Source organism: Streptopelia decaocto (assembly GCF_964273445.1).
Source record: "Streptopelia decaocto genome assembly, chromosome: 1".
Lineage (NCBI taxonomy): Eukaryota > Metazoa > Chordata > Aves > Columbiformes > Columbidae > Streptopelia > Streptopelia decaocto.
Window position 1 is genome coordinate 185,964,348 of NC_138663.1, and position 16,515 is coordinate 185,980,862.

Sequence of the window (16,515 nt, forward strand, 5' to 3'; positions counted from 1 at the left end):
GAAACAAAACTGTTCTTTAACATTTTGCTGTGATGGTACAACCATTTTGAAGGCTGTTCATCTTTCAGTGTTTGTAGAATAAAAGAACCTCTTGGGGTTTTTTTCATATAGATTATACCAAAGAAAAAATATACATGCCAAGCATATGAATTTACGTATTTATTATACCCTAGGCATAATGACTTTTTTTTAAGCTGCCTTGATGCTTTATCCATAATCCCATTTACAGCAAATAATTGGTTTACTTGTTACAAGAGAGAGGGCAAAGATTTACAAAGATTTGCTTGTACCACTTGGGTTTGATGTGTTGTCTTTCCTCTTCTACAGTGGAGCACAGACACTGATGAGCGGTTCAAACCCCATGTTGGGGTGCAACACTGGTGCCATAGCCCCTGCAGGTATAAACCTGAGTGGCATTTTACCGTCAGGAGGTCTGGTACCAGGTGTGCTGCCTGCTGCAATGCAGTCTGCTTCTCAAGCAGGTTAGTGTGAATGAGTTGAAAAGCCACCTTTCAGGTAGGGACAGAGTGAAACATACTGTGAGAAAGAACAATGGACGGAAGTGGCCATTGTGTGAACAGATTGTGGATTTGATGGCTGGAGCTGGGGAACAGCATACGTATTTTTGCATTGAAAGTGTAGGCAGGTAGTTGTGATTGATTGAAAGTGATTTTGAGGAGCTAGACTGGATTGTGTGATATGAACAAAATTTGAGAGAAAGTCCAAATTCAAATGCAACATTGATAACAACTACAAGAAAAAAGGCACAACTGAGCTTTTTAAATGTGGGGGCATTTTAGTCTATCACTGGTACTGCTTTTTTCTAGCAGGACCTTTCAGTATGACTATTTAAATCTGTATGCCTCAATACTCATTAAAGCAGCATTTAAATTCTTAGTTTATTTTTTCTGAAAAAATAATAAGGATGAAAAACTCTAATGTATGATTATGGATTCAGAAGTATGGAAGAGACTTCAAGATATCCATCCCTTACACTGAGGCAGAGTCAAATATGTCTAAAGCATATTGAACCAATTTTTATCTATACTGGCTTTAATTATTTTCGCTAAAGAAGAATCCAGTCTCCCTTGGTAGCTGTTTGGAGTAGGTCATTATCCATACAAAATGCTTCCTTCTAATTACAATGCATCTCCTTAATTGCAAATTAAATTATTTTTTTTCTCCTGTTCCTTGCAGACATAAAAAATAGTTGTTCACCCTCTCTCTTTACTTTCTAAGTATCAAACATGCTGTCATGTCCCACATTTGTCTTCTCTTTCTGATAGGTCGTATTTTTCAAACCTTTCATAATCCTGTCACTCTCTTCTAGACTGTCCAATTTGCTTACATCCTTCTTAAAATGTGATAACCAAAACTGGACACAAGCCTGAGCTTGGCTGATTTACCACTGTGGAGCACAGCAGAATAAATGCATCTCATCTCTTTCACAACATTCCTGTTAACATTTCCCCAAATGAGGTCTGCCTATTTTTTATTTGTATTTTTGCAACAGCATTACATTACCATAAGAATGGGTTTACTGGTTTAGGCCGAAAATCCGTCCAGTTTATATTTGGTCTCTGACAGTTGCCATTAGAGGATGCTCAGGAGAGAGTTTAAGACGAGGCAAAGGTGTGAAACGCCCTTGTATACAACCGTACCTCTTCTGGCCATCTACAGCTTTGAGACTTTCTCAGCTGAAGACAATCCACGTGGATCTTTGTGCTTAATATCCTGTGCTAGACTTCTACTCTGTGGATTTATCTAATTGGTTTTTGAACCCATTTATATTTTTGGCATCTACGGCACCTTGTGACAGTGAGTTTTATAAATGTAAACTGTGTGAAGAGGTTCTTTTGTGTGTTCTATTGTTTGTGGTATGGATGATTTGGATATGTTTGTGACTTGCTGTAATTTCTCTCGTCCTTTCTTGCTGTATAGACCAAACTAGTTACAATTTTGTACTTGTTCATTTGTCTTTTTTATTTTTAGTTTGATGTTACTGAGTTTTGGACCCTTTTTCAGTTTCCTAGGCTTACTTTTAATTCTAACTCTGTCCTTTCAAGCACTATCAGCTTTTATCAGTTTGGTGTCACAGATTTTTACATACTATGCTGTTGCCCAGATAGCAGACAGGAGTAGCGAGCTGAGCTGGGTCGGTGGCAGACCTCTGGGGGATTCTGTTTGACAGCTGCTGTTTTACTGGAGCGTTTGTATCCGTTCTATACCCAACTCATAGCATACTACATATACATCTTTTTTAGCATAGTTTTTGAAGAGTGCCATGTGGAATAATGCTGAAAGCTCTACAAGGCTGATACTTATTGCCAGAAGCCCTTGGAGGGATGGGCAGCTGCTAAGATTTTGGGTTATTTTCTGTTAACGATTGAGAAACTGAGAGCCTGTTATTTTATTGAGCCCTTGGACATTTCTGGATTTACTATATAAACAGTAAAACTTTTTAAAACCAAAAGGATCACTGAAGAATAACTGCTACGATATTCTTCATATTCACCTTTGTGTAAACACATTAACAGGTAATAGGTTACAGGTACAGTGTTTAGTAGCGATACAGTTTTCTTTCTGTTCAGTAAGGTCTCTTTAACTTTGAGTCTGGATAACTATGAACTCACCAACATTACAGAAAATGCAGTGTTGTATTAAGTATAGATTTAGACATGCCAGTTTTCCCTCTTCCAAATGTTTAGAAATAATCCCAGTGGAAAGGTGTATTAATTGTAATACACTTTTATAATTAAGACTTCCTACTAATAAAAAGATGTTTTCTTTAACAGGCAGCCCCTTTGGTTTGAAAAATGCATCAAATCTTCGGCCTTTAAATCTTCTACAGGTAATTGATATACTTGGACACAATACTAATCATAACTTCTTAATTTTCTGTAGATACCTGTTTAGTTTTGCTTACTGCATTGCCCCCAACAGATCTTTGCAGCCAGTTGATCAGATGTAGCATTTGCTGCAAATTTTAATCACTTAGTTTACAACAAAGCACCTAGTTCTTAGTAACAATCTAAAAATGCTGACATTTGAATGCAAGAGATTAATCCTAAACTACAAACTTCTACTTTCAGGATTTGCTTAAGCTTTTATTGCAACTCATTCTTTAAACTGAAATTGTTGTTATTATTCTTTTTAAAGTACAAAACAGTACCATAGAATCACTCGGGTTAACACATATAAGGCCTAAAAGCTGAGCTGAACATGCACAGGTAGGTGCAGGAATAGTTTTGAAAGAGCTTCTGGCAATGGAAGTACAAGTTTATATAAGATAGGGAGTTTGCAAGGTCTTTTAATGTTTTCTTTCCACTAAGCATACATACAAATGCAAACATGAGCTAGAGTTGTTTGCATTGTCAGAGCTCCCTTTAAAAGCAGAACAGAGAGTGTTTGTGGAACTGGATCTTGAAGTCAGCTGGAAGTTACAGGTGCACAAGTGCAGCTTCAGTGTTCCACAAGTGCTGCACCGTGCTTCAAAGAAATTAATACCAGTAAAAGATGAGCTGTAGCTTTGCTGTTTCCTCCTCCCACTCTTGTACACACTCTGGAAATATGGAAAAGGGCAGGCATGGGAGACAGTTATGCCAGAGCAGAGCTCTTCTATAAAATAAATGTTTGTGTATGCGTGATTCCATATTGAATGAAGACACTTTCACTTTAGCATTTTGTTTACATCAGACCATGATGATGCCTTCTTAATGTGTAGTATTTTGGTCAAGTTTACCTAGATCTTAGTGGCATTACTTCATATGGTTATTCTAAAGAACCACCACAACTGCTGGAAATGCACCAGCTCAAAACAGGGCGTTTTGTTTTTTAATGACTGATAAGCCATGCAGTTTGCTTAAACCTTTAATATAATACTTTGTTTCCCCACTTTACGAATCAATGCATGATTTAAGTTCTAGAAGACATTGTAGTTCAATACCCTTTGACTTCAGTAGACTCTAGATCAGACTCCACTGTTTCCATTTGGGGGATTACTGTGAGGACTACTCAGTTCTGAAAATTTTAAAAGCAGGGTTTGTATTTTTTATGAAATTAAGGAGAGTGTGGCATAATATGAACATATGAATGTAAATTTCAGAAATTTCCCATTTTGGTTGATTAGGACCTTTGCACATGGGTGGTTTCAGGTGTCACCTGAAGACTTTGTGGTTGGGACAGGAAATGTCATAAGATGACAACCATGAACTGCAGCCTCTGCTGACTGCAGAGAAGTTGATGGGACTTCTCCTGGGTGACAGGCATAGTGCCATTTCTGCCAAAACAGCTATCTTGGGTCATTCAGCATCCGTTTGCTCTACTTTATAGTGACTACATTATAGCCTATATCTACATGTGCAAGAAGATATAGAATTAAATGTTTTGAAATGGCACTTCAAAAGTTTGCCTTCACATGGGCTTTATTTACTTATTCATTGATACTGAAGTCTGGTAATAAGGATCAAGCTTTTCATTTTTGCTAGGGGTCTGACCAAGGTCCATCCAGTCAAGATCAGGCATTATCTGCCCAACAAGCTGCTGTAATTAACCTGACTGGAGTAGGGAATTTTATGCAACCTCAAGCCACAGGTATGTGCTTGCTGAGCCTCCTTTTGCAGTTAAGTGTGTATCTTGATAAATTCACGCTGAAATGAAGTTTGGTCTTGCGTCAGATCAGAACAATTGACTATTTATTATCAGCACATAAATTATACAAGAAGCAGTGAGCTTTTATTTTCAAAGCATGCACTTTTCTGCTTTGTTTGGCAGTTAAGTGTAGTAAATTGATTATATCACGTGAAAAGAAGACATGCTTGATATGAAAGTACAGGGAACTTCTATGCCAAACTTCATTGAGGAATGTTTAAGTGTGTGCTTAACATCCAGTATGAGAAACCTCTTGTGTCTCCACAAGCACTTCATAATCTAAGTATGTTCTAACTAACAGAGTATGTATATCATAAATACTTGATTCTGTGCTGTTTCCAGTTTGACTCTGAAGCAAGTTCTATTGATCCCCCTTTTCTGTTTAACACTCTATTCCTGTGTCTTCCTTCCCCAACCCTGACCTCTCTGACCTGCCTGCTTTCCCCTTCTCCTTCCTTAGTGTTGTCTCAGCTTGGCTCTGCTGTGAACAGACCTGGGCAAAGCCTTCCTCAGCAGAGACTCCAGCTCTCTTCTGCCTTACAACAGCAACAACAAGCCTTGCAGCAGCAGCAGCAACAGATACAAGTAATCCAGCAACTTCACTCTGTGTTTAAAAAAAAAATACAATTCTTAGCTCCAAAACCAACAACCTTGCCCCTTTGACTTAAAAAAAAAAAAAAAAAAAAAAATTCCTAATGTCTTTATGGTTTTGCAAATGGAAAAAATATGCATTTTGGCAAACTGTGTCATGAAAGATGTGAAATCTATGGTTCTCTCAGCTTGGAGCACTGAATTTATTTTAATTCATTTAAGCCATCCACCTTCCTGATTTGCTAACATTCAAGGAGTGCTTGTGGCACATACCAAAATAAGCTCTGCCAGGTGCCAATAGATACCAAACCAGCATGAATGTAAGCACCTGTGAGTTCAAATGTAGCACTGCTACATTCAGTACATGAAAGCAACAGCTCTGACAAAGCATTCCTTCAGCATCCTGTCATTCAGATGCTTTATAATAATATTTACATTTTTTTTAGCAGAGTCTCCTCTTTGTGATACATAGAGAAAATACATACAATGCCCACACTAAGAAGATATTTTGTTAAGAATGTACTATGTAACCCAAACATTCACTGAAGTTGCTGAGTTACTGCAGTTACTGCAATGGAGAGAAAGGGCAAAGGAACAAATCTGTCCAAGTACACGTGTAACCCGTTAGATATGCCCTCAAGCCGCAGGCTTCTGTGCCACTGGTGCTGCTTGACTGTACTCATTGCTCCAGTACGTGGTGCATTCCTTCTGTCAGCCTGGTGCTTCCTCAGTTTTTCCCTTTCCATTCCCTCCCCCCTTTCCTCTCATTCTTCTGACATGAAAAGTAGCTTTATAGTCAACACTAACAAACTTTTCTTCTTCATTCTCCTTCATGGCAGCAGTTGCGATTCTTGCAGCATCAAATGGCTATGGCAGCAGCAGCAGCAGCAGCACAAGCAGCTCACCTGCATCATCAACAGCATTCAGGCAGCCACTCAAAAAGTAAAAGGAAAAGAGGCACATCAGCCTCTCCAAAATCCTGAGAATTGCCTTCCCCCCACCACTCCAAAGAAAATGACTTAGAGGGGACTTGTTTTTCAGATTAAAAAGGAGAAAGCTTAAAAGCAAGTGTTTTATATTACTGGTGGAAAATGAATTTTTGACATTACACTGAAATAAATGAACTGTGTTTGGAAGCCAACCCTAAGAGAGCTTAGAGATTTCATCTATAAAGCGGCTAGAGTCTGGTTTCCTGAAGTCACTTAATTTTTTTAACAGAATGTTTTATCTTGTATTTTTACTACTCAGCAGCATTGTATATAGTATAAGGGTGAAAAACATTTTAGAAAAAACGAACTTTGTAAATGTAGTATTGGTATTTGTTTATTTAGTATAAAAGGTTTGTGAACACTGTAACAAATACAATTTTTACAAATCCATTTTCGAAAAGATCTCTCTCTCTTTGTTCATTTGGGCTTTATGCTTTTTATTACTTTGTCTATCAGCTTCTTTACTTCTTTGTGTCTTGTAATTGCTCTGGTGATACAGTCCTGAAGCTTGGCTCCTGTAAGAGGACTTCCACCTAAAAATTAAAGGCAACAGTTTGATTTTCTATTTACACTACAGTTACGTATCTAAATGTGTTTTCCAAATGAGAGGATTGAGTAATACAGTAATTCCCATGACCAACAACTTTCACCTGGGGAGCATGCAGCAACCTCAACTCTAGCCTGAGGAAAATAAAACAAAAACTGAAGGTATAGCAGGAGATATACTCAAAAATCTGTCCTTTGCTTTATGTGGGTCAAGCTGTGACTTCTTTTTGAACTTTAGGACTATTTCAGCTGGAAGGGACCTACAACAATCATGGGGACCTACAACTTCAGTCATGCCACCTTCTTCAAAATTAATTTCAAGAGCAAGTCATTTCAAGCAAACAGCCTGTTACCATAAAGCACCCACATTTTAAAGAAAAGCAGGTACATAACATACAGGTCAATAAAAAATTATCATCTCCATAGGTTTCTGTGCAATAAACGTCAAAGTACCTGGTTTGTGGACAGAACACAGTTTGCCTTCATCATCAGTTACAATAGTTACTGTTCCAGTTGCTAAGTCTTCTTCTTCAGCAGTTGGATCAACAATGAGTAATGTGCTTGTGAAAGAAAAACATATGCAGGCACATTAGTATAGGTTGTTTAAAAAATGAAGAAAAAATGAAGTGGGAGATTCTACATATTCAAGTAGGTATGTCTGTTAAAATACTAACTGTTGAAAATACAGCTTCATGCCTAGGCTAGATGGATTTGAAACCTACGTATTGCAGGAAAATGCCATTAAACTGCTATTTGCAATATGCAGTCATTTATTTCAGTTACGCAAAGAAAATGACATTGTTTTTAGTTGTAGGCTGCACTAATCTCTGCTAGAACTTAAGGCAAAATTCATTTCCAATGATAAATTCACCAAAGTAATTTTCACTTTGTTATCTGAGAACTCTTAACACCACTTAGACTGGAATAGTTAGCAAATGGATTTACTGGGTTGCTTAAGGCAGCCAAAATAAACTGCTGTACATCACATGATGCAGATCATTAAAAGAGATTCAATATATTGTTATTTTTGAACCATTTAATAAGTTAAAAATGGAGCAAACTAATGGAAAAAGGAGGATCTGAATTATAAGCCAACTTTGCACAAGAAAAACTTGAGCTTATAAAAAGCTGAACAACCACCGTTCAGCTTTAGTTTCTTTAGAAAATAATTTTTAAAAATCACTATCATTATAGACTTTTGGCTGAAGTACAGGTATCCTGACAGGAAAGACTAACTGAAGCTTTCATGAAGCATCAGTTTACGCCATTAAACTAAAATTTAGTATGGATGTAATCAAACTTGATTTAGCATCTGGAGTACACCTATGCTAAGTGATGTTTATGGCAAGTTCGCAGGGGGAGGGCACAGTAGCGAGGCTACAGAAGCTGATTACACAAAATAGAAGGGTAAGCAGCTTCTTAATTTGAACTCCAATGCATAACTAAAGTTTTTCTGGGTGATGTAAAACTTCACCAACAGTTTCAGATGGACATTTAATAGCAATAGTGTAACAAAAACATTCTGTAGCTACACTACTCAGAAATATTGCTTTATTAATTCTACCCACTGTGCAGCATCGGCCCTTTGCCTGATGCAGGCAGCTGGCACACATGGAGTGTTCGATGCACCAGACTGTTCAGGTAGAGGGTGACTCCAGAGGGGCTGCTGTGGAGCTACGCAGTGCTCTGTACCAGTGCTCCTCGCCCAGGGCCACACCACCCAGCAACCCTCAAGTTTTTTGTATTCAAGGGGGGTTTTTACACAGAAGAAAAATGCCTCTGGCAGCTAGAGTATGTAAAGCATTATCATATTTGTAATTTTCTACTTTTCAAATGGATACTACCGTAAATAACTGCATTTCTTATAAAGAGCAGCAGAACACATATTTAACATACTTGGACTAATGAAGAGCCAGTAAACCATCTCAGGTGAGGAGTCAAGTTATCAGATGTGATTATTTTGAACTCTCATAATCAGATTCTTTACCTACATGAACAATGACTTTAAGAGTTCTGGTCGTACTTCATCTTGGGTAATTATGTTCTAAGTTATCCAGAGGTTCTGTTGTTCTAACTGGACTGTCACTTCCTCTGCTGACTAAATCCTTGGTATGAGCTGTTCAAAAACTACCATCTTTCATATCAGGTATTCACATAGGCTTCCAAAACGTTAATTGCGTTGTTAACATTCTTTCGTCTTAAAGATACTGCAAAAATACAAACCAATACCTATTCCCATACTTTTCAGGGTGTTTTTTAGGTTGGGAACCAGTTCTGCTTTAAGTCACAGGAAGAAGTTGGACAGACTTTGCTTTGTTCTGCCTTCTCATATCACAGAACAACAGGTCAGTTCAACAAAAGAGTGGACTTAAGATCAGGCGAAATGGCGCTTCCTGAGACTGCACGCTCTTTACTGGCAGAAGAAGTGCAGAAGCATCACTCGCTGGCAGCATCCTCTTGTCTTTCACTTCTACATACACAGTTGTCTTCATAAGTACAAAAGTTACAAACTTACTCATCAAATACAGCAAATGATGTGGCAACTGGATGTTTTCTGATAATCAAAGGATTCTTCTGTTTTAAATTAACTTCTGATAAACCGGTTTCTTCATTTATAGTAACTGATGGCAACTGTACTGAAGAGATGAAAAATGGCAATAGTATAATATCAAACATTGCTGGTTTTAGCAGGACTAGAGATGTCCAAGACTGCAGAAATATTTAAGCTGTTCTTTACTGTGTTGGTAAGCCACTGAAAACAGACCAGAATAGAGTTTTAGCTATGTTACTCGTGTTCCGTACAAACAAATTTCTAGAATGCAAGGAATGTGTTTAGCTTAGAACTACGAAAGTATAATATTCTCCTCAAGCTAACATTCTGCCCTACGCAGAAACATTTTCTGCTTCCAAAGGGCCAAACAAATACCTTTAGAGTAATATTTAACAAAAAGTACTATTCCCCAAGAGCCTGGACATATAAAAATCAGTGTAATCTAACCTTCAGCTGACTCTTGCTCTGACAACCTGTACAGTGTTGGAGACAAGAAAATCAAGAGCAGACTAATTACAAGAATTCAAAGGCAAGCAACTCAGAAAAGGAGGCCTTGCTGTAAGCTTCCTTTCATACTGCCTCTGACGTGCACCTACAACCCACATACCTGTGAATAATCAATCCATACATTGCATGCATTAAAGCAGTTTTTTCAAACTACAATACATTAAACTAGGAATATTCTGTTGTGACAAATAAGCAATGCCCCAAACAACTTATTCTGCTTACACAAAATACATTAACAAGGTCAGACCCTGATCTAGACACCAGAATTGTTTATAACCACTGCTGAAAGATTCGTATCTGACACAGAACACATGGCAGAAGAGCTACTGGTCTTTTAAGAGACCAATAACACACATACAAAAAGATCCTGCTCCTCAGGCGTTACACACCTATTGCATCCATACTGTCATTTCCACTTTATATTCACATTTTAGTAATACAGCATTCAAATGACAAGAAAACAGCAGTCTTAAGGAATTGTGAATGTTACCTATTCACCATGATTCAAAGCTAACACATTTCTCCAACCAATGCTAATCTGAGTGCGTCTCTTGCTCCAGAGAAGACTTACCATTTTTTAATGCTGCCAACAAAGCAAAGGCACTGGCATCCAAAATGTTTCCATCATAGTCCAGACATATGATGTCACAGTATAACACCCAAGCAAGCTATCAAAAAAGGTTTGTACATGTGAGATATTACCAGAGTTAAGCAAATGATGCACTATCTAAGAAAATGCTGGGCACATGAACAATGATACTTATTTCTATCATATGCTTTTAACACTTCACCTGTAAAGCAAGCTACAAAAACTAAAAAGCAAAAACAACAACAAAACAACCTATAACCCCAAATGCCTTCTTTAATATCTCAACACTGTGATCTTGTTAGTACGTCCATCTTCATTTTGAGATACAACTTACCTTGCCACTCACAATACACAGATCTTCTTTCGCTATCATCTGTGAACTGAAACAAAACAAGAGAGTAAACCGGTAAACAGAAAATTGTCTTGCAGATTTGTCTGTGATTTAAATGCATTAAGATGATTCTTACTTTTCAATCACATCTGCAATGAACTGGCTTGCTGCTTGAGCCTCTTCACCAGGCGGTCCAGAGCGAAACCTCGTTGAACAGAGGGATGGCAGTTCTACATTTGGAACTAGGTAGCAAGAATCATTAGTCATAAACTAAGGAAAGCAAGCAATGGGATATCAAAATAGAAATAAGAATACACACTCTTAATACCATTTTATGTACTTCAAATGAAAGGCAAGACCAAGAATTTTTCAATCAAGCCTTCCTACTTCTCCCCTCAAAAATAAAGTTATGCATGAATTTGTATTAAAGAACTTGTAGTACTCTGTACTCAGAAACTCTATATTCCATGGAGAAGCACATACTCCTAACCACCATTTTCTGTTTGTAACCCTGCTATGAATAATCATGACCCCACACTAACTCCTAAGTGTTATGCATTCTTAAACAGATCAAGAAACAACAGCATTTTCATCCTGCTGCCTGACTTTACTGGTATGCTATCTGCTTTTCATCAGCAATTAAAACCTGATGCTTTAGACTTGAAGCAAAAACACGCATAAACATCTGTGACAAAAACCTAAGCATAATCAAGTTCACTGAAAACAACATACTTCGGAGATGCTTCACGAAAAGGGCATTTAGTCAAAGCTCTCAGTTCCACTGAATTATTTTATCTCAGAAGAAACTCCAAACAGGAGTCAGGATGTACCCCTGTGACTTCTACAGTTTCAAAGAAATAAAGGGGTTTATGTCACTGTTAAACAGTTGAATTTTTTGCCTACTGGAACTTCAAAGTTAAAGTGCCTTTGCACAACCTTGCATGCCACAGTCTTTTACAGGCGAACTACCTTCCCCCTCTAAAGATACAAACTTCCCCCTGTTGCAGGTTTGTTCTCATCCTGGCCTGGAATCAGCGATAAGAAGGCAGCTTTACATGGAAAACTCAAAAGCAGAGCAAATTTTGAAATTTCTGAAGTACCACTTCCTATCTGTCAATTTGGAAACTAATTTTAAGGAAAGTAATAGAATTTTACCCAAATTCATTCTTTTAAGAAGTCTTCACACCACATTCAATCTGTCCCATCATTACAGCCTTTTAGCTGAAGAAATACAAGATCTAAGTAGGATCCATACTGAAAAGCTTACCAATATATCCCTTATTAGCAGAATCTGCTGCAGGTGCAGCAAGTTCCTGGAGAAAAAAAGACAAAAATGAAGAGCTTCTTTCCAGATATTCTATTAATGAATGGTAATTTTCTTCCCAGTTATCAGTACAAGAGCCATTTTTAATCAGTTTCTGCCTCTATTTTTGCTATAAGAAAACTCAATACAGGGACGTGTAGTGATCTGTCTGAGCAGGCCAGGAGTAAAGTTGAGGCTATAAGGCACTTAATAGTCTTGCCAGCTGATCAATATTCAGTAACTCTTAAATTATACAGCTTTTATCTAGAAATAACAAAGACTTGATTTTTGTATATATCTTTTCCCATACACAATACACACCACAAAAATACATGTTCTCAGATTATACAGGTAGGATTAGACAATTAAATTATGTATTAATTTTCACATCTGAAAGTAACTCAGGTGAAAGACTAAGTGCAACTGAGTGGCATATTATTGTAATTCAGCAGGAGATTAATTCTAAACACAAATGCACTAGTTCAACTAACAGCATAGTTCAAATAAAAACCAACCATACCGCTTTAACTCCACAAATTACTGTTGTATTTCCTAACTTCACCAGGGCAGAACCATCTGCAGTTGTAATTGAACCTGAAAGAGAAACAGTGCTGTTCAATAAAATCCGTTTTAACATTCAAAGGGCCTTAATTAATATCCACCTTCACAAAGTGAATAATTTATACTGAACACAGGCTAAGCAAAGTCTCAATGAATCCCAGGTGGGAATACAATCTCTCTATTGAACAGTCAATCACACAGAACAGTTGAGGCTGGAAGGGACAGCTGAACATAGCCCATCTGATCCAACCCCCCTGCTCAAACAGGGCCACCCAAAGCCAGTTGCCCAGGATCACATCTACATGGCTTTTGAATATCTCCAAGGATGGAGACTCCACAATGTCTCTGGGCAACCAGTTACAGTGCTCGATGCCCCTCACAGTAAAAAAAAAAAAGTTTCCTCACATTCACAGATGACCTCCTGTGCTTCGGTTTGTGTCTACTGCCTCTGGTCCTGTCAGTGGGCACCACTGGGAAAAGTCTGGCTCTGTCTTCTTTGCACCCTCCCTTAAAGTATTCCTATACATTGATAAGATCCCCCCCCAGCGTTCTCTTCTCCAACAAAACAGTCCCAGAACTCTCAGCCTTTCCTCAAAGGAGAGATGCTCCAGTCCCTTCATCATCTTTGTGGCCCTTTGTTGGCCTCTCTCATACTGGAGAGCTCAGAAGTGGACACATGTTGTAGAACAGAAGAGATCCACAGCATCAAGTTTGAGAAATAACCAGCAATTATTCCATGGTGGCACACTAACCTGTATTTTAAAGTGTTATAAGGCAGGTAAGGTGCTGCTGTTCACTGATAAGAGGTATCTTGTCTCTGCCTGAGAGAGTTGCTCATCAAGCTTAGAACAAAGCAGAAGCTGTCTTTCTCAAGATGCTAGGACATCAATTTTGCACTGGTCAGTATACACCTAACACTGCCTTCAGCATCTATAACATATGCTGCTGGTCTGAGAGACGAGCTTCCACAACCACAAAAACTGGGCTGTGCGTACTGGCCCAGGAGTAGAAATTAATAACGATGCTCAAATATACTACTGTACTATGCATTCTCTTTAATGCTTGTTGAAACTATAAATAAAAATCCTTCCTCTTTCTTGTTTCAAAATGCAAGCACCAAGGAAAACAATTAGCAAGTCATCAGGGCCACTAACTATTGTAATCCGAGACTAATAATATAATAACTCCCCCATTATTATTACTCAAAATAACAACTTGCCTATGTTGACAGTAGTTGCCCGGAATTCACCTAACTCCCTTCCGTCAGGTCGACAGTTCTCTTTCTAAACAAAAATTACAAAGTTCAAATTAGAAAACATATCTTATTAAATAACACCAATATTTATGCTATATAAGTTCACATAAAATAGTATTATCTTCTTTTTAGCAGAAATATGCACTTACAAAAATGCTAGGGAAAAGTCAACCACATTGCAGGCAGCTTTTCATCAAATGATATGCAGTTTGTGGTTGGTGGCTCACAAAAAACTATTTTAAAAAAATTATTATAATTTATTTATAAAACAAATATAATAGATTGTCTCAAGAGTAAGTACTACAGGCTAGATTCAGAATATCATCCAAGAATGAATAATGACCAATACCTTAAAATCGGAGTTTCTACCCATCTACATTGCTGAGATTTTGCAGGCAATTCCTCTCACACATCCCCACCTAGTGGAGCTCCTAAGATTAACATTAAAGTGAGCACCTCCCCAAAAAACCCCCAACTTTCAAATACTGTCAGTCAGAAGCTGTATAATACCTGAACCTTAAATTAGAAATTGCACCAATTCACCATCATGGTAGCTCTGAAATATTATATCACAACTGCAGTCTTCTCAAAGGCGAAGACTTTAGGTTCAGTTACAAGAACCAAAACTGACTTACACCCATGTATAAGTCAATACTACCTTAGTAATGGACAGATTAATTTAATATACCAAAAAGTCAGTGGTTTTCCTTCACAGTTATGGCGAGCAAGGTTAGCAGCAATCTTGTCTATTATTTATTTTTATTAGCATTTAAAAGCCTAGTCTGACAAAATTTTGTACTAGACACAAACTTGCATCACCATCTTGGTCAAATTTGGTTTGCATTCCTTTGTAGGCCAACAGAAATACCCATCAAGCTGAACACGGACACAACCTGCTGCAGCATCAATTCCACTGAGAAATGGAAAAACACGTTCTGAAAAGTATGATCGTTTCTCCTCTGTTCACTGAGTTTGTTTTTCCCTTATAGTTTCAGGTTTCCATAGAGGCAAATTAGAAAAGCAGAAGCAAGCACAAAAAAAAATGATAACAAGCAATTTATACATGCACATCGTGTTTTACTCACCAAAAATCTTCTGTAATATTCCAATGGCTCCACTGTTCTAAAACAAATAGAAAGACAAGTTCATATGTAAGCTCCCAAGTAGGTAAGAGGTGGCAAAAAAGGTAAGCAAGCACTAACCTACAACAACAAACAATTTGAGAATCAAGATGACTGGCAAAGCTGCTTAGCAATATGGTTACAGAAAGACAAGGAAACTCTAAATTGATCTATGAAAAAGATGGTTTACTACATTCACTTCCAAAAGGCTTGTTGCTTACAAAGAGCGTACCTGCACATACACCCAACCAGAACTACTAGCTTTCACCTCAATACTACTATTAGTTTTAATTCATAAAATCATTTTGCTTGGAAAATACCTTTGAGATAATTTTGAGTCCAACCATAAACCTAACACCACCAAGCCCATCACTAAACTATGTCCCAAAGTGCCACATCTACATGTCGTTTAAATACCTCCAGGGATGTTGACTCAACCCGGGTAACCTGTTCCAATGCCTGATGACCATTTCAGTGAAAAAAAATTTCCTAATATCCAATCTAAACCTCCCATGGTGCAACCTGAGGTAATTTCCTCTTGTCCTATCACTTGCTACTTGGGAGAAGAGACCAACACCCTCCATGCTACAACCTCCTTTCAGGTAGTTGTAGACAGCGATCAGGTCTCCCCTCAGCCTCCTTTTCTCCAAGCTGAACAGCCCCAGTTCCCTCAGCTGCTCCTCATCAGACTTGTGCTCCAGGCCCCTCACCAGCCTGGTTACCCTCCTGTGAACTCTCTCCAGCACCTCAATGTCTTTCTTGTGGTGAGGGGCCCAAAACTGAACACAGAATTTGAGATGCGGCCTCACCAGTGCTGAGTACAGGGGGATGATCACTTCCCTAGTGATCAATTTATAAGGAGTGTTTATTGAGACAAGGGTAGCCCAGGGCCTTACTAATTTCTACGCTGAGCCGTGCAGCCTTAAGGCTGAACAAACCCAGCTCGCTCAGCCCCTCCTCGCACATTTCGGGGCTGCAGCCCCCTCAGCTCCCCGCTGGACGTGCCCGGGCCTGTCCCGGGATGCCCCAAAGCAGAGCCCGGCGCCGCGGCCGTGAACAGCGGGAGCTCCACGGGAGGCCCCGACCCCCGCCCGCGGCCCGGCCGGTGACGCGCGGTTATCTCTGCGGCGCCTACCGCAAACCGGACGGCTACCAGCGCTGCTGTAGCGGGAAACAGCATCGCAAAGAAAACGATCACAGTTGCAGAGCACGCACCGGAGCCTCCCGGCGCACGCTGCTGGGGCCGCGGCGGTAACGGGATAAAGGTCTCAAAGGCCCCCGCGGCGGCCCTGGCTCGGCGCTCGGGAGTGGGCAGAGGGGCGCCCACCCGCCACAGGGGACGAAGGGCGGGCGGACACCGCAGCGCCGCGCAAGCAGGCAGAACGGCCGGCGGGCCCCTCACTTACTTGAAAGCCGTCGCCATAGCGGCGCCGCTGCCGTCCCGGATGTGCTGCCGCCTCGTGACTCGGCGGCCGGAAGCCTTTGCTGGTAGCGGCGGGGTCGGCGCTGGCGGTCCCGCAC

General features: G+C 39.4%; 2 protein-coding genes across 9 annotated transcripts in view; one reads left to right on the plus strand and one right to left on the minus strand.

Annotated features, from left to right (window-relative positions):
- SUPT20H (SPT20 homolog, SAGA complex component) overlaps nt 1-6,620 on the plus strand; it is a 31,966-nt gene extending 25,346 nt beyond the window's left edge. For 6 of the 8 annotated variants that reach the window (XM_082046612.1, XM_082046616.1, XM_082046614.1 and 3 more), the window contains exons 20-23: nt 328-482; nt 2,796-2,851; nt 4,488-4,593; nt 6,081-6,620. In XM_082046612.1, coding sequence (XP_081902738.1) covers nt 328-482; nt 2,796-2,851; nt 4,488-4,593; nt 6,081-6,187 — 424 coding nt within the window. In that variant the 3' untranslated portion in view covers nt 6,188-6,620. Of the gene's footprint in view, nt 1-327; nt 483-2,795; nt 2,852-4,487; nt 4,594-5,110; nt 5,236-6,080 lie in introns of all 8 variants that reach the window. The other 2 variants (XM_082046619.1, XM_082046615.1) reach the window with 2 other exon arrangements.
- Nucleotides 6,621-6,627: 7 nt separating this feature from the next.
- EXOSC8 (exosome component 8) lies at nt 6,628-16,493 on the minus strand. The gene is made up of 11 exons (XM_082046722.1): nt 16,401-16,493; nt 14,959-14,995; nt 13,838-13,901; nt 12,578-12,651; nt 12,022-12,067; nt 10,891-10,996; nt 10,758-10,803; nt 10,406-10,502; nt 9,292-9,412; nt 7,230-7,336; nt 6,628-6,763 (listed from the first exon to the last, which is right to left on the minus strand). The coding sequence occupies exons 1-11, from the start codon at nt 16,415-16,417 to the stop codon at nt 6,648-6,650; spliced, it is 831 nt and encodes a 276-aa protein (XP_081902848.1). The 5' UTR covers nt 16,418-16,493; the 3' UTR covers nt 6,628-6,647.
- Between the last annotated feature and the right edge of the window lie 22 nt (nt 16,494-16,515).